The sequence below is a fragment of the Ranitomeya imitator genome, chromosome 3, assembly GCF_032444005.1.
Source record: "Ranitomeya imitator isolate aRanImi1 chromosome 3, aRanImi1.pri, whole genome shotgun sequence".
NCBI classification, from domain to species: Eukaryota; Metazoa; Chordata; class Amphibia; order Anura; family Dendrobatidae; genus Ranitomeya; species Ranitomeya imitator.
Window position 1 is genome coordinate 466,391,297 of NC_091284.1, and position 17,311 is coordinate 466,408,607.

The 17,311-nt window shown below is 45.5% G+C and overlaps 1 protein-coding gene across 2 annotated transcripts in view; it reads left to right on the forward strand.

Annotated features, from left to right (window-relative positions):
• Nucleotides 1-17,311, forward strand: part of GTF2IRD1 (GTF2I repeat domain containing 1) — a 201,802-nt gene that overhangs the window by 92,207 nt on the left and 92,284 nt on the right. For both annotated transcript variants that reach the window (XM_069757450.1, XM_069757451.1), the window contains exon 3: nt 16,617-16,758. In XM_069757450.1, coding sequence (XP_069613551.1) covers nt 16,617-16,758 — 142 coding nt within the window. The remainder of the gene's footprint in view (nt 1-16,616; nt 16,759-17,311) is intronic.

The following is a 17,311-nucleotide window of genomic DNA, read 5'->3' on the forward strand; positions in this document are numbered from 1 at the left end:
AAATATCTCCAATTAGAAATGTAGTATAGTTCTTCTAATTTGCTAGGTCACTTACCCCATGTGCAGGGCATTACAGTAGCTTAGCTATCTGTTATGTTTGCTAATGACAGGTGTTATGAAGGCAATCCAGAAACACAGTGTGCTTAGCGATCAGAGCGCACACAGTGATCTGACAAATACCCAAAAATACAAGAACGAGCTCTGAGACGTGGAAACTCTGTAGACTGCACACCTGATCCTATCCTAAACACAACTAAAAGCGGCTGTGGATTGCGCCTAACAACTACCTAGGCAACTCGGCACAGCCTAAGAAACTAGCTAGCCTGAAGATAGAAAAATAGGCCTGACTTGCCCCAGAGAAATTCCCCAAAGGAAAAGGCAGCCCCCCACATATAATGACTGTGAGTAAGATGAAAAGACAAAACGTAGGGATGAAATAGATTCAGCAAAGTGGGGCCCGATATTCTAGGACAGAGCGAGGACAGTAAAGCGAACTTTGCAGTCTACAAAAAACCCTAAAGCAAAACCACGCAAAGGGGGCAAAAAAAAACCCACCGTGCCGAACTAACGGCACGGCGGTACACCCTTTGCGTCTCAGAGCTTCCAGCAAAACAAAAGACAAGCTGGACAGAAAAAAAGCAACAAAAAAGCAAAAAGCACTTAGCTATACAGAGCAGCAGGTCACAGGAACAATCAGGAGAAGCTCAGATCCAACACTGAAACATTGACAAGGAGCCAGGATAGCAGCATCAGGCGGAGTTAAGTAATGAAGCAGTTAACGAGCTCACCAGAACACCTGAGGGAGGAAGCTCAGAAGCTGCAGTACCACTTGTGACCACAGGAGTGAATTCAGCCACAGAATTCACAACAGCTATCCATGATTACGGCCACTAACAGCTTACTAACTGTCTCTATATGAGTGGATATCTAACCTCTGGCAATGCTCTCCATATGGGGAAAACAACATAGCGAATCAAAAGAACTATACTACATTTCTAATTGGGGTTATTTGCTAATATTATTAGTATTACTCATACTACATATTGGGATAGGATCTTGGTGATGTGAATACCCTTTTCATTACTTTGCTGATCATTTTAACTATAGATAATTTTGGAAGTTATCTTGTAGTGTTATTTAATACATACTTCAGATGCAGGGAAACTTATTATGGAATTAGATAATGTTCTTTAAAAAAAAAAAAAAAAAATTCAATGTGATGGTAGGATAACCAGAACCAAAATGTTTAATAGCGATAGTGGAATTAATTTCCCAGGATAAAGAAGATGGGTAATGATTATAGATTACTAGATGGTGGCTCGATTCTAACGCATCGGGTATTCTAGAATATGCATGTCCACGTAGTATATTGCACGGCCCACGTAGTATATTGCCCAGTCACATAGTATATTGCCCAGCCACGTAGTATATTGCCCAGTCACGTAGTATATTGCCCAGCTACGTAGTATATTGCACAGCGACGTAGTATACAGCACAGACACGTAGTATATTGCCCAGCCACGTAGTATATTTGCCCAGCCACGTAGTATATTGCCCAGCCACGTAGTATATTGCCCAGTCACGTAGTATATTGCCCAGTCACGTAGTATATTGCCCAGCCACAATAGTATACAGCACATACACGTAGTATACTGCTTAGTCACATAGTATATTGCCCAGTGACATAGTATATTGCCCAGTCACGTAGTATATTGCCCAGCGACGTAGTATACAGCACAGAGCCACGTAGTATACAGCACAGAGCCATGTAGTATACCGCACAGAGCCACATAGTATATTGCCCAGCCACATAGTATATTGCCCAGTCACGTAGTATATTGCCCAGCCACGTAGTATATTGCCCAGCCACGTAGTATATTGCCCTGTCATGTAGTATATTGCCCAGCCACGTAGTATATTGCAGAGCCACGTAGTATATTGCCCAGTCACGTAGTATACAGTACAGACACGTAGTATATTGCCCAGTCACGTAGTATATTGCCCAGTCACGTAGTATATTGCCCAGCTACTTAGTATATTGCCCAGTCACGTAGTATAAAGCACAGACCCCTAGTATATTGCCCAGCCACGTAGTATATTGCCCAGCCACGTAGTATACAGCACATAGCCACGTATATTGCCCAGTCACGTAGTATATAGCACAGCCCATGCAGTATTTAACAGTGGCCACGTAATATATAGCACATACCACGGAGTATATCACACAGCCCACATACTATATAACACTGCCTATGTAGTATACAGCACAGAGCCACGCGGTATCTAACACAGCCCACGTAGTATGCAGCAGTGTAGGCACCATATTCCTGTTAAAAAAAATAAGTAAAATAAAAAAAGTTATATACTCACCTCGTGGGGTCCAGCGGAGCTCCGGTGATAGGCGCGCGGCTGCCGCCATCTTCCGTTCCCAGGATGCATTGCGAAATTACCCAGATGACTTAGCGGTCTCGCGAGACCGCTAAGTCATCTGGGTAATTTCGCAATGCATCGCCGGGAACGGAAGATGGCGGCCGGCTCTGCGGACCACGGAGGGTGAGTATAGCAAGTTTTTTTTTTTTTTTTATTATTATTTTTAACATTACATTTTTTACAATTGATGCCGCATAGGCAGCATCAATAGTAAAAAGTTGGGGACACACAGGGTTAATAGCGGCGGTAACGGAGTGCGTTACCCGCGGCAGTGTTCCATTACCGCCGGCATTAACCCTGTGTTAGCGGTGACCGGAGGGGAGTATGCGGGCGCCGGGCAGTGACTGACAGTTTCTTCCGGACTGTGCCTGTCGCTGATTGGTCATGGCTGTTTTGCGGCGACCAATCAGTGACTTGGATTTCCATGATAGACAGAGGCCACGACCAATGAATATCTGTGACAGACAGAAGGACATACAGGCGGAAGTGACCCTTAGACAATTATATAGTAGATGGTTGATCTTCATTGATTGTGTTGCTGTAAAATTCTCAAACTCGTAATGACATTTTTTGTAGTAATGGCATTGTTGTGTAGTGGGCATCTCTTGTAGGAGCAGTCACTAGGCAGTCATGATGTTCCCTACCGTCAAGGATCATCGGGACCCCGTTAGGGAACCACAGACAGATGTACTGCTAAAATGGAGCTGCCCTGTCATTCAGTGGAAAATAGGTCGGCAAGTTATGCCGCATATGATATTCACTCTTCAATTGTATTGCCAAGTGAAAAACCAAGCTCCGAATTAGATACGACCAAGAACACAAAAAGCAGAAAATAATAAGGAAAAAGTATTTTTTTTTTCATCTCATATTATTAATGACAATAGAACAGCAAATAATTGTGCACGCATCCGAATGATAACAAAAGAATATATTTAATTAATAACTATATCTTCTATCTACTATATAATTGTCTAAGGGTCACTTCCGTCTGTCCTTCTGTCTGTCTGTCTTTCTGTCACGGTTATTCATTCGCTGATTGGTCTCGGCAGCTGCCTGTCATGGCTGCCGCGACCAATCAGCGACGGGCACAGTCCGGAAGAAAATGGCCGCTCCTTACTCCCCACAGTCAGTGCCTGTCGCCCGCATACTCCCCTCCGGTCACCGCTAACACAGGGTTAATGCCGGCGGTAACAGACCATGTTGTGCCGCAGGTAACGCACTCCGTTACCGCCGCTATTAAGCCTGTGTCTCCCCAACTTTTTACTATTGACGCTGCCTATGCGGCATCAATAGTAAAAAATGTAATGTTAAAAATAATTAAAAAAATATAAACCTGCTACACTCACCCTCTGTAGTCCACTGAGCCGCTCCCGCAGGCCGGCTGCAGTTTCCGGTGGCAAAGATGGTATGGCAGAAGGACCTGCCATGACGTCACAGTCATGTGACCGCGACGTCATCACAGGCCCTGCGCGCCTGCGTGACAAGGACCTGCCATGACGTCACGGTCATGTGACCGCGACGTCATCACAGGCCCTGCGCTAGAAAGACCTGCCATGACGTCACGGTCATGTGACCGCGACGTCATCACAGGTCCTGCGCTCTGATGCCATCCCTGGGACCGCAAGCTGCCGTGGACTACAAGGGGCCTTCGGAAAGGTGAGTACATGTTTATTTTTTATTTTTTCACCTGTGACAAACCTGGCTGGACAATATACTACGTAGCTGGGCAATATACTATGTGACTGGCCAATATACTACGTGGCTCTGTGCTGTATACTACTTCGCTGTGCAATATACTACGTCACTCGGCAATATACTACGTCACTGGGCAATATACTACGTGACTGGCCGATATACTACGTGGCTCTGTGCTGTATACTACTTCGCTGTGCAATATACTACGTGGCTCTGTGCTGTATACTATGTCACTGTGTGATATACTACGTCACTGGGCAATATACTACGTAACTGGGCAATATACTACGTGGCTGGGCAATATACTACGTGACTGGGCAATATACTACGTTACTGGGCAATATACTACGTGGCTGCGCAATATACTACTTGACTGGGCAATATACTACGTAACTGGCCAAAATACTACATGGCTGCGCAATATACTACGTCACTAGGCAATATACCACGTCACTGGGCAATATACTACGTGGCTGGGCAATATACTACGTGACTGGGCAATATACTACGTGACTGGGCAATATACTACGTAGCTGGGCAATATACTACGTGTCTGTGCTGTATACTACGTCGCTGTGCAATATACTATGTGACTGGGCAATATACTACGTGACTGGGAAATATACTACGTGGGTGTGCAATATACTACGTGACTGGGCAATATACTAAATAACTGGCCAATATACTACGTGGCTGCGCAATATACTATGTGACTGGGCAATATACTACGTCGCTGGGCAATATACTACGTCGCTGGGCAATATACTACGTGACTGGGCAATATACTATGTGGCTGGGCAATATACTACGTGACTGGGCAATATACTACGTGGTCTGTGCAATATACTACGTGGCTGGGCAATATACTACGTGGCTGGGCAATATACTACGTGAACATGCATATTCTAGAATACCCGATGTGTTAGAATCGGGCCACCATCTAGTATATATATGAGGCATCATGATTACTCGCTAATCCTGCCCCCTGCACAGTAGCTCCGCCCCCACCACATCACCACACATAATCTTGCCCCCACCCCATTACCACACACAATCCCGCCCCCACCACATTACCTCGCACAATCCCGCCCCACCACAATACCACACACAATCCTGCCCCCCCACCACATCACCACACAAAATCCCGCCCCCACCACATCACCACATAAGTCCCACCCCCCACCACATCACCACATATAATCCCGCCCCCAACGCATTACCACACATAATCCCGCCCCCCACCCCATTACCACACATAATCCCGCCCCCCACCACATCACCACACATAATCCCACCCCCACCACATTACCACACATAATCCCGCCTGTTGTGAGTTCTGTTTTTGGGCTCCCTCTGGTGGTTACTGATGGTACTGGGTGACTTGTGTTCTCTGCGGTCTCTGGTGTCCACCTGTTCCATCAGGTTATGGGAGTTTCCTATTTAACCTGGCTTTTTTGTCATTTCCTCGCCGCTATCAAAGTAATCAGCGTGTCTTTTTACCTCTGCTCCCTGCGTCTGTTATCTTCAGGACAAGCTAAGTTTTGATTTTCCTGTTCCACGTTTTGCTTAATTTTTGTCTTAGTCCAGCTTGCAGATATGTGATTCCTTGCTGCTGGTTGCTCTAGTGGGCTGAAATTACTCCTCATGTTCCATGAGTTGGCACATGAGTTCAAGTAATTTCAGGATGGTTTTTTGAAGGGTTTTTCGCTGACCGCGCAGTTCACTTTTGTATCCTCTGCTATCTAGCTTTAGCGGGCCTCATTTTTGCTGATTCTATTTTCATAACTACGTATGTGCTTTCCTCTCATTTCACCGTTATTACATGTGGGGGGCTGCTATTTCTGTGGGGTGTTTCTCTGGAGGCAAGTGAGGTCTGTGTTTCTTCTTATAGGGGAAGTTAATCCTTCGGCTGGCGCGAGACGTCTAGGAATCATCGTAGGCACGTTCCCCGGCTACTGCTAGTTGTGTGTTTAGGTTCAGGATCGCGGTCAGCTCAGGTTCCATCACCCTAGAGCTTGTTTTGTTTTTTGTGCTTGTCCTTTTGTGATCCCCTGCCATTGGGATCATGACAGTATAGCCGGCCCGAAAAAATGGGTCATCGTTTTGGCTGAAGTAGGAGGAAAAGTAGTCTGAGGAAGTTTTTTTTTTTTTTTTTTCCCCTCCTCAGTGTTTGCTGCCTAGCCTTAATTGCAGCTTGACTGCTTTTTTCCTCCTCTTAATCCTTGAATGGCTCTGACCTCAGCTGTTTATCATGGACATCCAGAGTTTGGCTTCCAGCCTGAATAATCTTGCTGCTAAGGTTCAAAATATACAAGATTTTGTTGTACATACGCCTATGTCTGAACCTAGAATTCCTGTCCCAGAGTTTTTTTCTGGAGATAGATCTAGTTTTCTGAATTTTAGGAACAATTGCAAGTTGTTTCTTTCCTTGAAATCTCGCTCCTCTGGAGACACTGCTCAGCAGGTCAAGATTGTTATATCTTTCCTGCGGGGTGACCCTCAGAATTGGGCATTTGCATTGGCACCAGGGGATCCTGCGTTGCTCAATGTGGATGCGTTTTTTCTGGCATTGGGTTTGCTCTATGAGGAACCTAACCTAGAGATTCAGACTGAAAAAGCTTTATTGGCTCTTTCTCAGGGGCAAGATGAAGCAGAAATATATTGTCAGAAATTTCGGAAATGGTCGGTGCTTACTCAGTGGAATGAGTGCGCTCTGGCTGCAAAATTCAGAGATGGCCTTTCTGAGGCCATTAAAGATGTTATGGTGGGGTTCCCGGCGCCTACAGGTCTGAATGAGTCCATGACTATGGCTATTCAGATTGATCGGCGTTTACGGGAGCGCAAACCTGTGCACCATTTGGCGGTGTCTTCTGAACAGGCACCTGAGATAATGCAATGTGATAGAATTCAGTCCAGAAGTGAACGGCAAAATTATAGGCGGAAAAATGGATTGTGTTTTTATTGTGGTGATTCAGCTCATGTTATATCAGTATGCTCTAAACGCACAAAAAAGGTTGATAAGTCTGTTGCCATTGGTACTTTACAGTCTAAGTTCATTCTGTCTGTGACGCTGATTTGTTCATTATCATCCATTTCCGTCGATGCCTATGTGGATTCAGGCGCTGCCCTGAGTCTTATGGATTGGTCATTTGCCAATCGCTGTGGGTTTAGTCTGGAACCTCTGGAAGTTCCTATTCCTTTGAAAGGAATTGACTCTACACCTTTGGCTATGAATAAACCTCAGTACTGGACACAAGTGACCATGCGTATGACTCCCGTTCATCAGGAGGTGATTCGCTTCCTGGTACTGTATAATTTACATGATGTCTTAGTGCTTGGTCTGCCATGGTTACAAACTCATAACCCAGTCCTGGACTGGAAAACAATGTCTGTGTTAAGCTGGGGATGTCAGGGGGTTCATGATGATGCATCTCCGATTTCTATCGCTTCATCTACTCCTTCTGAGGTTCCGGTATTTTTGTCTGATTATCGGGAGGTTTTTGAGGAGCCTAAGCTCAGTTCGCTTCCTCCTCACAGGGATTGCGATTGTGCTATAGATTTGATTCCTGGCAGTAAATTCCCTAAAGGTCGTTTGTTCAATCTGTCAGTGCCAGAGCATACTGCTATGCGGGATTATGTTAAGGAGTCCTTGGAAAAGGGACATATCCGTCCATCTTCGTCCCCTTTGGGAGCAGGTTTTTTTTTGTGGCCAAAAAAGATGGTTCCTTGAGGCCTTGCATAGATTATCGTCTTTTGAATAAGATTACAGTCAAATATCAGTATCCTTTGCCATTGTTGATTGATTTGTTCGCTCGCATTAAGGGGGCTAAATGGTTCACTAAGATTGATCTTCGGGGTGCGTATAATCTTGTGCGGATAAGGCAGGGTGATGAGTGGAAAACCGCATTTAATACGCCTGAGGGCCATTTCGAGTATTTGGTGATGCCTTTTGGACTTTCTAATGCTCCTTCTGTCTTCCAGTCTTTTATGCACGATATTTTTCGTGAATATCTGGATAAATTTATTATCGTGTATTTGGATGATGTTTTGGTTTTTTCTGATGACTGGGAGTCTCATGTTCAGCAGGTCAGGAAGGTGTTTCAGGTCCTGCGGGCCAATTCTTTGTTTGTAAAGGGTTCTAAATGTCTCTTTGGAGTCCAGAAGATTTCTTTTTTGGGGTATATTTTTTCCCCTTCTACTATTGAGATGGATCCCGTCAAGGTTCAGGCTATTTGTGACTGGACGCAGCCTACATCTATTAAGAGTCTACAGAAGTTCTTGGGCTTTGCTAATTTTTATCGTCGCTTCATAACTAATTTTTCTAGTGTTGTTAAGCCTTTGACGGATTTGACTAAAAAGGGTGCTGATGTTACTGATTGGTCTCCTGCGGCTGTGGAGGCCTTTCAGGAACTTAAGCGCCGGTTTTCTTCTGCTCCTGTGTTGCGTCAGCCAGATACGTCGCTTCCTTTTCAGGTTGAGGTTGATGCTTCCGAGATCGGAGCGGGGGCGGTTTTGTCACAGAGAAGCTCCGATGGCTCAGTGATGAAGCCATGTGCGTTCTTTTCTAGAAAATTTTCGCCCGCTGAACGGAATTATGATGTTGGTAATCGGGAGCTTTTGGCCATGAAGTGGGCATTTGAGGAGTGGCGTCATTGGCTTGAGGGTGCTAGACATCGTGTGGTGGTCTTGACTGATCACAAAAATCTGATGTACCTTGAGTCTGCCAAGCGTCTGAATCCTAGACAGGCTCGTTGGTCACTGTTTTTCTCCCGTTTCAATTTTGTGGTTTCATACCTGCCAGGTTCAAAGAATGTGAAGGCGGATGCTCTTTCTAGGAGTTTTGTGCCTGACTCCCCTGGAAATTCTGAGCCCACTGGTATCCTTAGGGAAGGGGTGATTTTGTCGGCTGTCTCCCCAGACTTGCGACGTGCTTTGCAGGAGTTTCAGGCGGATAAACCTGATCGTTGTCCGCCGGAAAGACTGTTTGTTCCGGATAATTGGACCAGTAGAGTCATCTCCGAGGTCCATTCTTCTGTGTTGGCAGGTCATCCTGGAATATTTGGTACTAGAGACTTGGTGGCCAGGTCTTTTTGGTGGCCTTCCTTGTCGAGGGATGTGCGTTCTTTCGTGCAGTCTTGTGGAGTTTGCGCTCGGGCTAAGCCTTGCTGTTCTCGGGCCAGTGGATTGTTGTTACCTTTGCCTATCCCGAAGAGGCCTTGGACGCACATTTCCATGGACTTTATTTCGGATCTCCCTGTCTCTCAAAAAATGTCCGTCATATGGGTTGTGTGTGACCGCTTTTCTAAGATGGTTCATCTGGTACCCTTGCCTAAGTTACCTTCCTCCTCTGAGTTGGTCCCTCTGTTTTTTCAAAACGTGGTCCGTTTGCATGGCATTCCGGAGAACATCGTTTCTGACAGGGGATCCCAGTTTGTGTCTAGATTTTGACGGACGTTCTGTGCTAAGATGGGCATTGATTTGTCCTTTTCGTCTGCATTCCATCCCCAGACGAATGGCCAGACGGAACGAACTAATCAGACTTTAGAAACTTATTTAAGGTGTTTTGTTTCTGCTGATCAAGATGACTGGGTTTCCTTTTTGCCGCTTGCCGAGTTTGCCCTTAATAATCGGGCTAGTTCTGCTACCTTGGTTTCTCCTTTCTTTTGTAATTCGGGGTTTCATCCTCGTTTTTCCTCTGGTCAAGTGGAGCCTTCTGATTGTCCTGGAGTGGACATGGTGGTGGATAGGTTGCATCGGATTTGGAGTCATGTGGTGGACAATTTGAAGTTGTCCCAGGAGAGGGCTCAACAGTTTGCTAATCGCCGTCGCCGCGTGGGTCCTCGACTTCTTGTTGGGGACTTGGTGTGGTTGTCTTCTCGTTTTGTTCCTATGAAGGTCTCTTCTCCTAAGTTCAAGCCTCGGTTCATCGGTCCCTATAGGATCTTGGAAATCCTTAACCCTGTGTCGTTTCGTTTGGATCTCCCGGCATCGTTTGCTATTCATAATGTGTTCCATCGGTCGTTGTTGCGGAAGTATGAGGTACCTGTCGTTCCTTCGCTTGAGCCTCCTGCTCCGGTGCTGGTGGAGGGTGAATTGGAGTATGTTGTAGAGAAGATCTTGGATTCTCGTGTTTCCAGACGGAAACTCCAGTATTTGGTCAAGTGGAAGGGTTATGGTCAGGAGGATAATTCTTGGGTGATTGCCTCTGATGTTCATGCTGCCGATTTGGTCCGTGCTTTTCATAGGGCTCATCCTGGTCGCCCTGGTGGTTCTCGTGAGGGTTCGGTGACCCCTCCTCAAGGGGGGGGTACTGTTGTGAGTTCTGTTTTTGGGCTCCCTCTGGTGGTTACTGATGGTACTGGGTGACTTGTGTTCTCTGCGGTCTCTGGTGTCCACCTGTTCCATCAGGTTATGGGAGTTTCCTATTTAACCTGGCTTTTTTGTCATTTCCTCGCCGGCTATCAATGTAATCAGCGTGTCTTTTTACCTCTGCTCCCTGCGTCTGTTATCTTCAGGACAAGCTAAGTTTTGATTTTCCTGTTCCACGTTTTGCTTAATTTTTGTCTTAGTCCAGCTTGCAGATATGTGATTCCTTGCTGCTGGTTGCTCTAGTGGGCTGAAATTACTCCTCATGTTCCATGAGTTGGCACATGAGTTCAAGTAATTTCAGGATGGTTTATTGAAGGGTTTTTCGCTGACCGCGCAGTTCACTTTTGTATCCTCTGCTATCTAGCTTTAGCGGGCCTCATTTTTGCTGATTCTATTTTCATAACTACGTATGTGCTTTCCTCTCATTTCACCGTTATTGCATGTGGGGGGCTTCTATTTCTGTGGGGTGTTTCTCTGGAGGCAAGTGAGGTCTGTGTTTCTTCTTATAGGGGAAGTTAATCCTTCGGCTGGCGCGAGACGTCTAGGAATCATCGTAGGCACTTTCCCCGGCTACTGCTAGTTGTGTGTTTAGGTTCAGGATCGCGGTCAGCTCAGGTTCCATCACCCTAGAGCTTGTTTTGTTTTTTGTGCTTGTCCTTTTGTGATCCCCTGCCATTGGGATCATGACACCCGCCCCCCCACATTACCACACGAGGCTCTGTCCCTACACATTACCACACGAGGCTCCGTCCCCACACATTACCACATGAGGCTCCATCCCCACACATTACCACACAAGGCTCCATCACCACACATTACCACAAGAGGCTCCATCCCCACACATTACCACACGAGGCTCCGTCCCCACACATTACCACACGAGGCTCCGTTCCCCCACATTACCACAACAGGCTCCATCCCCGCACATTGCCACACGAGGTTCCGTCTCCGCGCATTACCACGTGATGCTCCGTCCCCCCACATTACCACGTGAAGCTCCGTCCCCACACATTACCACACGAGGCTCCGTTGCCCCACATTACCACACGAGGCTCCGTCCCCGCACATTACCACACGAGGCTCCGTCCCCACACATTACCACATGAGGCTCCGTTCCCCCACATTACCACACGAGGCTCCATCCCCACACATTACCACACGAGGCTCCGTCCCCACACATTACCACACGAGGCTCCGCAAGACCGCTAAGTCTTCTGGGTAATTTCGCAATGCATCCTGGGAACAGAAGATGGCGGCAGCCGCGCGCCCATCGCCACAGCGCCGTTGGATCCCAGGGGTGAGTATGTAACTATTTTTTATTTTAATTCTTATTTTTTAACAGGGATATGTGCCCACACTGCTAAATACTGCGTGGGCTACATGGCTACTATATACTGCGTGGGCAGTACTGTATACTACATGGCTGCTAAATACTACCTGGGCAGTACTATATACTACATGGCTGCTATATATTACGTGGGCAGTACTATATACTACATGGCTGCTATATGCTACGAGACAGTACTATATACTACATGGCTGCTATATACTTCATGGGCAGTACTATATACTACATGGCTGCTGTATACTATGTGGGCAGTACTATATACTACATGGCTGCTATATACTACATGGGCAGTACTAGATACTACATGGCTGTTATATACTATGTGGACAGTACTATATACTACATGGCTGCTATATACTACGTGGGCAGTACTATATACTACATGGCTGCTATATACTACGTGGGCAGTACTATATACTGCATGGCTGCTATATACTACGTGGGACTAGCCAATATACTACGTGTCTGTGCTGTATACTACGTGGCTCTGTGCTGTATACTATGTCGCTGTGCAATATACTATGTGGCTGGGCAATATACTACGTGGCTGGGCAATATACTACGTCACTGGGCAATATACTACGTGACTGGGCAATATACTACGTGACTGGGCAATATACTACGTGGCTGGGCAATATAGTACGTGGCTGGGCGATATAGTATGTGACTGGGCAATATACTACGTGGCTGGGCAATATACTACGTGGCTGGGCAATATACTACGTGACTGGGCAATATACTACGTGACTGGGCAATATACTACGTGACTGGGCAATATACTACGTGGCTGGGCAATATACTACGTGGCTGGGCAATATACTACGTGGCTGGGCAATATACTACGTGACTGGGCAATATACTACGTGGCTGGGCAATATACTACGTGTCTGGGCAATATACTACGTGGACATGCATATTCTAGAATTCCCGATGCGTTAGAATCGGGCCACCATCTAGTTAGTATATAATACCATAGGCTGGCATTGTTGTGTTTGGTTAATTGTATTGCCAAGAAGGAAAAGTCCTGGAATTATGGAAATCACAGTATCAACAGACATGATAATGATATGCAAATGAGGAAAAAAATGAAAACAAAAAACGCAATTTATTCAGCATCAAGTACAGTGGGTACAGAAAGTATTCAGACCCATTTAAATTTTTAACTGTTTGTTTCACTACAGCCATTGGGTAAATTCAAAAAAATCTTTTTTTTCACAATAATGTACACTCTGCGCCCCATCTTTACTGAAAAAAAAACAGAAATGTAGACATTTTTGCAACTTTATTAAAAAAGAAAAACTGAAATATCACGTGGTCATAAGTATTCAGACCCTTTGCTCAGACACTCATATTTAAGCCACATGCTGTCTATTTCCTTGTGATCCTCCTTGAGATGGTTCTACTCCTTCATTGGAGTCCAGCTGTGTTTAATTAAGCTGATAGGACTTGATTTGGGAAGGCACACACCTGTGTATATAAGACCCCACAGCTTACAGTGCATGTCAGACCAAATGAGAATCATGAGGTCAAAGAAACTGGCCAAGGAGCTTAGAGACAGAATTGTGACAAGGCACAGATCTGGCCAAGGTTACAACAGAATTTCTGCAGTACTCAAGGTTCCTAAGAGCACAGTGGCCTCCATAATCCTTAAATAGAAGAAGTTTGGGACCACCAGAAGTCTTCCTAGACCTGGCTCTCCAGCCAAACTGAGCAATCGTAGGAGAAGAGCCTTGGTGAGAGAGGTAAAGAAGAACCCCAAGATCACTGTGGCTGAGCTCCAGAGATTCAGTAGGAAGATGGGAGAAAGTTCCACAAAGTCAACTATCAATGCAGCCCTCCACCAGTTGGGCCTTTTATGGCAGAGTGGTCCAACGGAAGCCTCTCCTCAGTGCAAAACATATGAAAGCCTGAACAGAGTTTGCTATGAAGGACTCCCAGACTATGAGAAATAAGATTCTCTGGTCTGATGAGACAAAGAAAGACCTTTTTGGTGATAATTCTAAGTGGTATGTGTGGAGAAAGCCAGGCACTGCTCATCACCTGCCCAATACAATCCCAACAGTGAAACATGGTGGTGGCAGCATCATGCTATGGGGATGTTTTTCAGCTGCAGGGACAGGATGACTGGTTGTCATTGAAGGAAACATGAATGCCGCCAAGTACAGAGATATCCTGGATGAAAACCTCTTCCTGAGTGCTCTGGATCTCAGACTTGGCCGAAGGTTCATCTTCCAACAAGCCCACAGCTAAAATAAGCACACAGCTAAAATAACAAAGGAGTGGCTTCAGATCAACAACTATGTGACCATTCTTGACTGACCCAGCCAGAGCCCTGACCTAAACCCTATTGAGCATCTTTGGAGAGACCTGAAAATGGCTGTCCACCAACGTTCACCATCCAACCTGATGGAAATGGAGAGGATCTGCAAGGAAGAATGGCAGAGGATCCCCAAATCCAGGTGTGAAAAACTTGTTGCATCATTCCCAAGAAGACTCATGGCTGTACTAGCTCAAAAAGGGTGCTTCTGCTCAATACTAAGCAAAGGGTCTGAATACTTATGACTAGACTTGAGCGAAACGGATCGGACAAATTCAAAAGTCGCCGACTTTTGGCAAAGTCGGGTTTCATGAAACCCGACCCGATCCTAGTGTGGGATCGGCCATGTGGTCGGCGATCTTTGCGCCAAAGTCGCGTTTTGTATGACGCGTTTGGCGCCATTATTTCAGCCAATGAAGGAGCGTGGGCAGAGTGATGACATAGGTCTTAGGGGCATGCGCGCCTATCGACATCTTCTCGCTTGTGCGCTGTAGCGATTTGCAATGTGTAACACCAGCTTTTCTGTTCAGGGACGGAGGGAAAGAGAGAGAGAGAGAGACCGACCTCTGTTACAGGTAGGGGGGTGCTGTATGGGCTTCCCAGAGTGCGCATGGAGGTGTATGGAGGCCATAGGATGCGCATGGAGGTGTATGGAGGCCATAGGAATGCATGGCAGTCGCAGATATAAGTGTGGTGATGAGTCAAAGTCCGGCATTATTGTGAATGGCCGGTATGTGTGTCGCAGAGGAAGACGCTCTGAACTGTCAGCCTGAAGTAAGGATGTTCTGGGACCTGTAGTCCTACAAGTGAATTGTGTTGTTTAACTAGGGAGGCTGGCAGGGCTAGTTCTGAGAGATGGGAGGGTCAAACTAGCCACACACACTCCCATCTAGGGGAATGGTTACAACCATATAATGTGACTGAGGTCTGGTCACATGGTCTCTGAATGTGGACCTGAATGGTCTGTGCTGGAAGGTCCTGAAGAGCCCATGTGTTGGGAGTGTCGTCTCCCTGAAGAGCACATGGCAGGGCTCTGGACCTGGCACATGCCAGTGTGTGGAACGGTCTGATAACCGTGGGTAATACTGACCGGGGTCAGTGAGAACGTCTGAAGGATACCTCTGTGGAGGAGAGGTATCCGAGAACCTGTGTGGTACCAACAGGTAACGGAAAGGGATCCGTGTTATGCTGACCGGGGTCAGAGGAGAGAGACATTGTGTATGGGGCACCTCTGAGGCCGAGAGGTGTCCAGGAACTTGTAAGGCTATGTGCACACGTTCAGGATTTCTCGCAGAAAATTCCTGAGAATTCTGGACATTTTCTGCAAGAAATCCACAAGAAAACCGCATGCGTTTTTGCCGCGGTTTTGACGCGTTTTTGCCACGGTTTTTTCCGGACACTTCCCAATGCATTTTGGAGTGGGAAATCCGCAAAAAAACGGAAAATTAATGAACATGCTGCGGTTTTTACCGCGATGCGTTTTTTTTTCGCGGAAAAAAACGCATCATGTGCACAAAACATGCAGAATTCATTCTAAATGATGGGATGCTTATTGTATGCGTTTTTTTTGCGGTTTTATAGCGTTTTTATCAGGAAAAACCGCAAAAAAAAAAGCGAAAAAACTGCAACGTGTGCACACAGCCTTAAGGTCGCTAACAGGTAACGGACGAGGTCCGTGTGTCATGCTGACCGGGGTCAGTCAGGAACTGTGGTAAAGCTGAATATGTGCAGACGGTGTTCAAGCTGTTATCAAGTTTCTGAGGATGTGGTTTATAGTGTTGTGAAATAAACCTAAGAGACTGTGTTTTGTAAGAAAACCGTGCCTGTGTGCGTTATTCTCTTGCCAAGCGAGTGTCCCCCAAGACACGAAGTAGGGGAAACGCTACAATATATATATTTATTTATTATTATTTTTATATTTTAATATCTTTATTTTAATAGGGGAAAAGAGGGGTGATTTCAACTTTTATAGGTTTTTAAAAAAAAAATCATATTTTTGTAAACTTTTTTTTTTTAATTTTTACTGTTCTTATTAGGAGCTCTATAATGACAAGCAAGGCGGTCTTCAGCAGACCCCCAGATATCATAGCAAACCATTGGCCCACGGAATGATACGTGTGTTAAATGTCGCTGTCAGAGTTTGAAAGCCGCATTTAACAGGTTAAAACAAGGTTAGAGGCAGGTCCTGGCTGTAACGCACAGCCATTACCTGCCGAGTATGGGGCAGGCTCACACCGTGCACTCGCTCCATACACCCTCTTTTGACTTGTGCTGTACATGTACGGCACGTTATGAAGGGGTTAAATGCCTCTTAATTCATTTGGCTTATTAAGACTGGTGCACAAAATGCCAGTTGTAATGAATCATGGCCACAGTGTTACTTTTCTCAAATATTGTGTATAGATTCAAATAAAGGTGGAATCGGCTAAAAGGCTGCTGCTTCTTTTCTGCTTCCAGTGCACCGCCCTATCCAAACTCAATGCTGAAGTGGCCTGCGTAGCAGTTCATGAGGACAAGTCCTTTGTAGTTGGCACTGAGAGGGGGAAAATTTTCATAAACTCCACGAAAGAGTTGGTAACAGACTTCCAGGTTTTCTGCGGTGAGTTCAACAAATGCTTTACATTTATTTATAACTATATATTTTATTTAGGATACAGATATATTGCTTGCCATATAAATATACAGCGGCATGTAAAAGTTTGGGCACCCCTGATCAAAAATTACCGTTATTGCGAACAGTTAAGCAAGTTGAAGATAAAATGAACTCTAAAAGGACTAAAATTAAAGATGACATATTTCCTTTGTATTTTAGTCAACAAATAAAATATTGCAATTTTTTACATTTTAAAAATTACAAAAAGGAAAATAGGCAGATGCAAAAGTTTGAGCGCCTTTGGAGGCGTGTGTGCTCAGATAACTTTGACCAAGTTTTCAGGCCTTAATTAGCCTGCTAGTGTTATGGCCTGATTACTATCATTCTTAGGAAAGAACAGGTGATGCAAATTTCCCAGCTTTATAAAAACCCAGCCTCCTCAAACCTTGTGCCAAAAACAGCAGCTATGGGTTATTCTTAGCAGCCTCCTAGCACTCTGAAAATGAAAATGGTGGAGGCCTGCAAAGCAAGAGAAGGCTATAAGAAGTTAGCAAAGTGT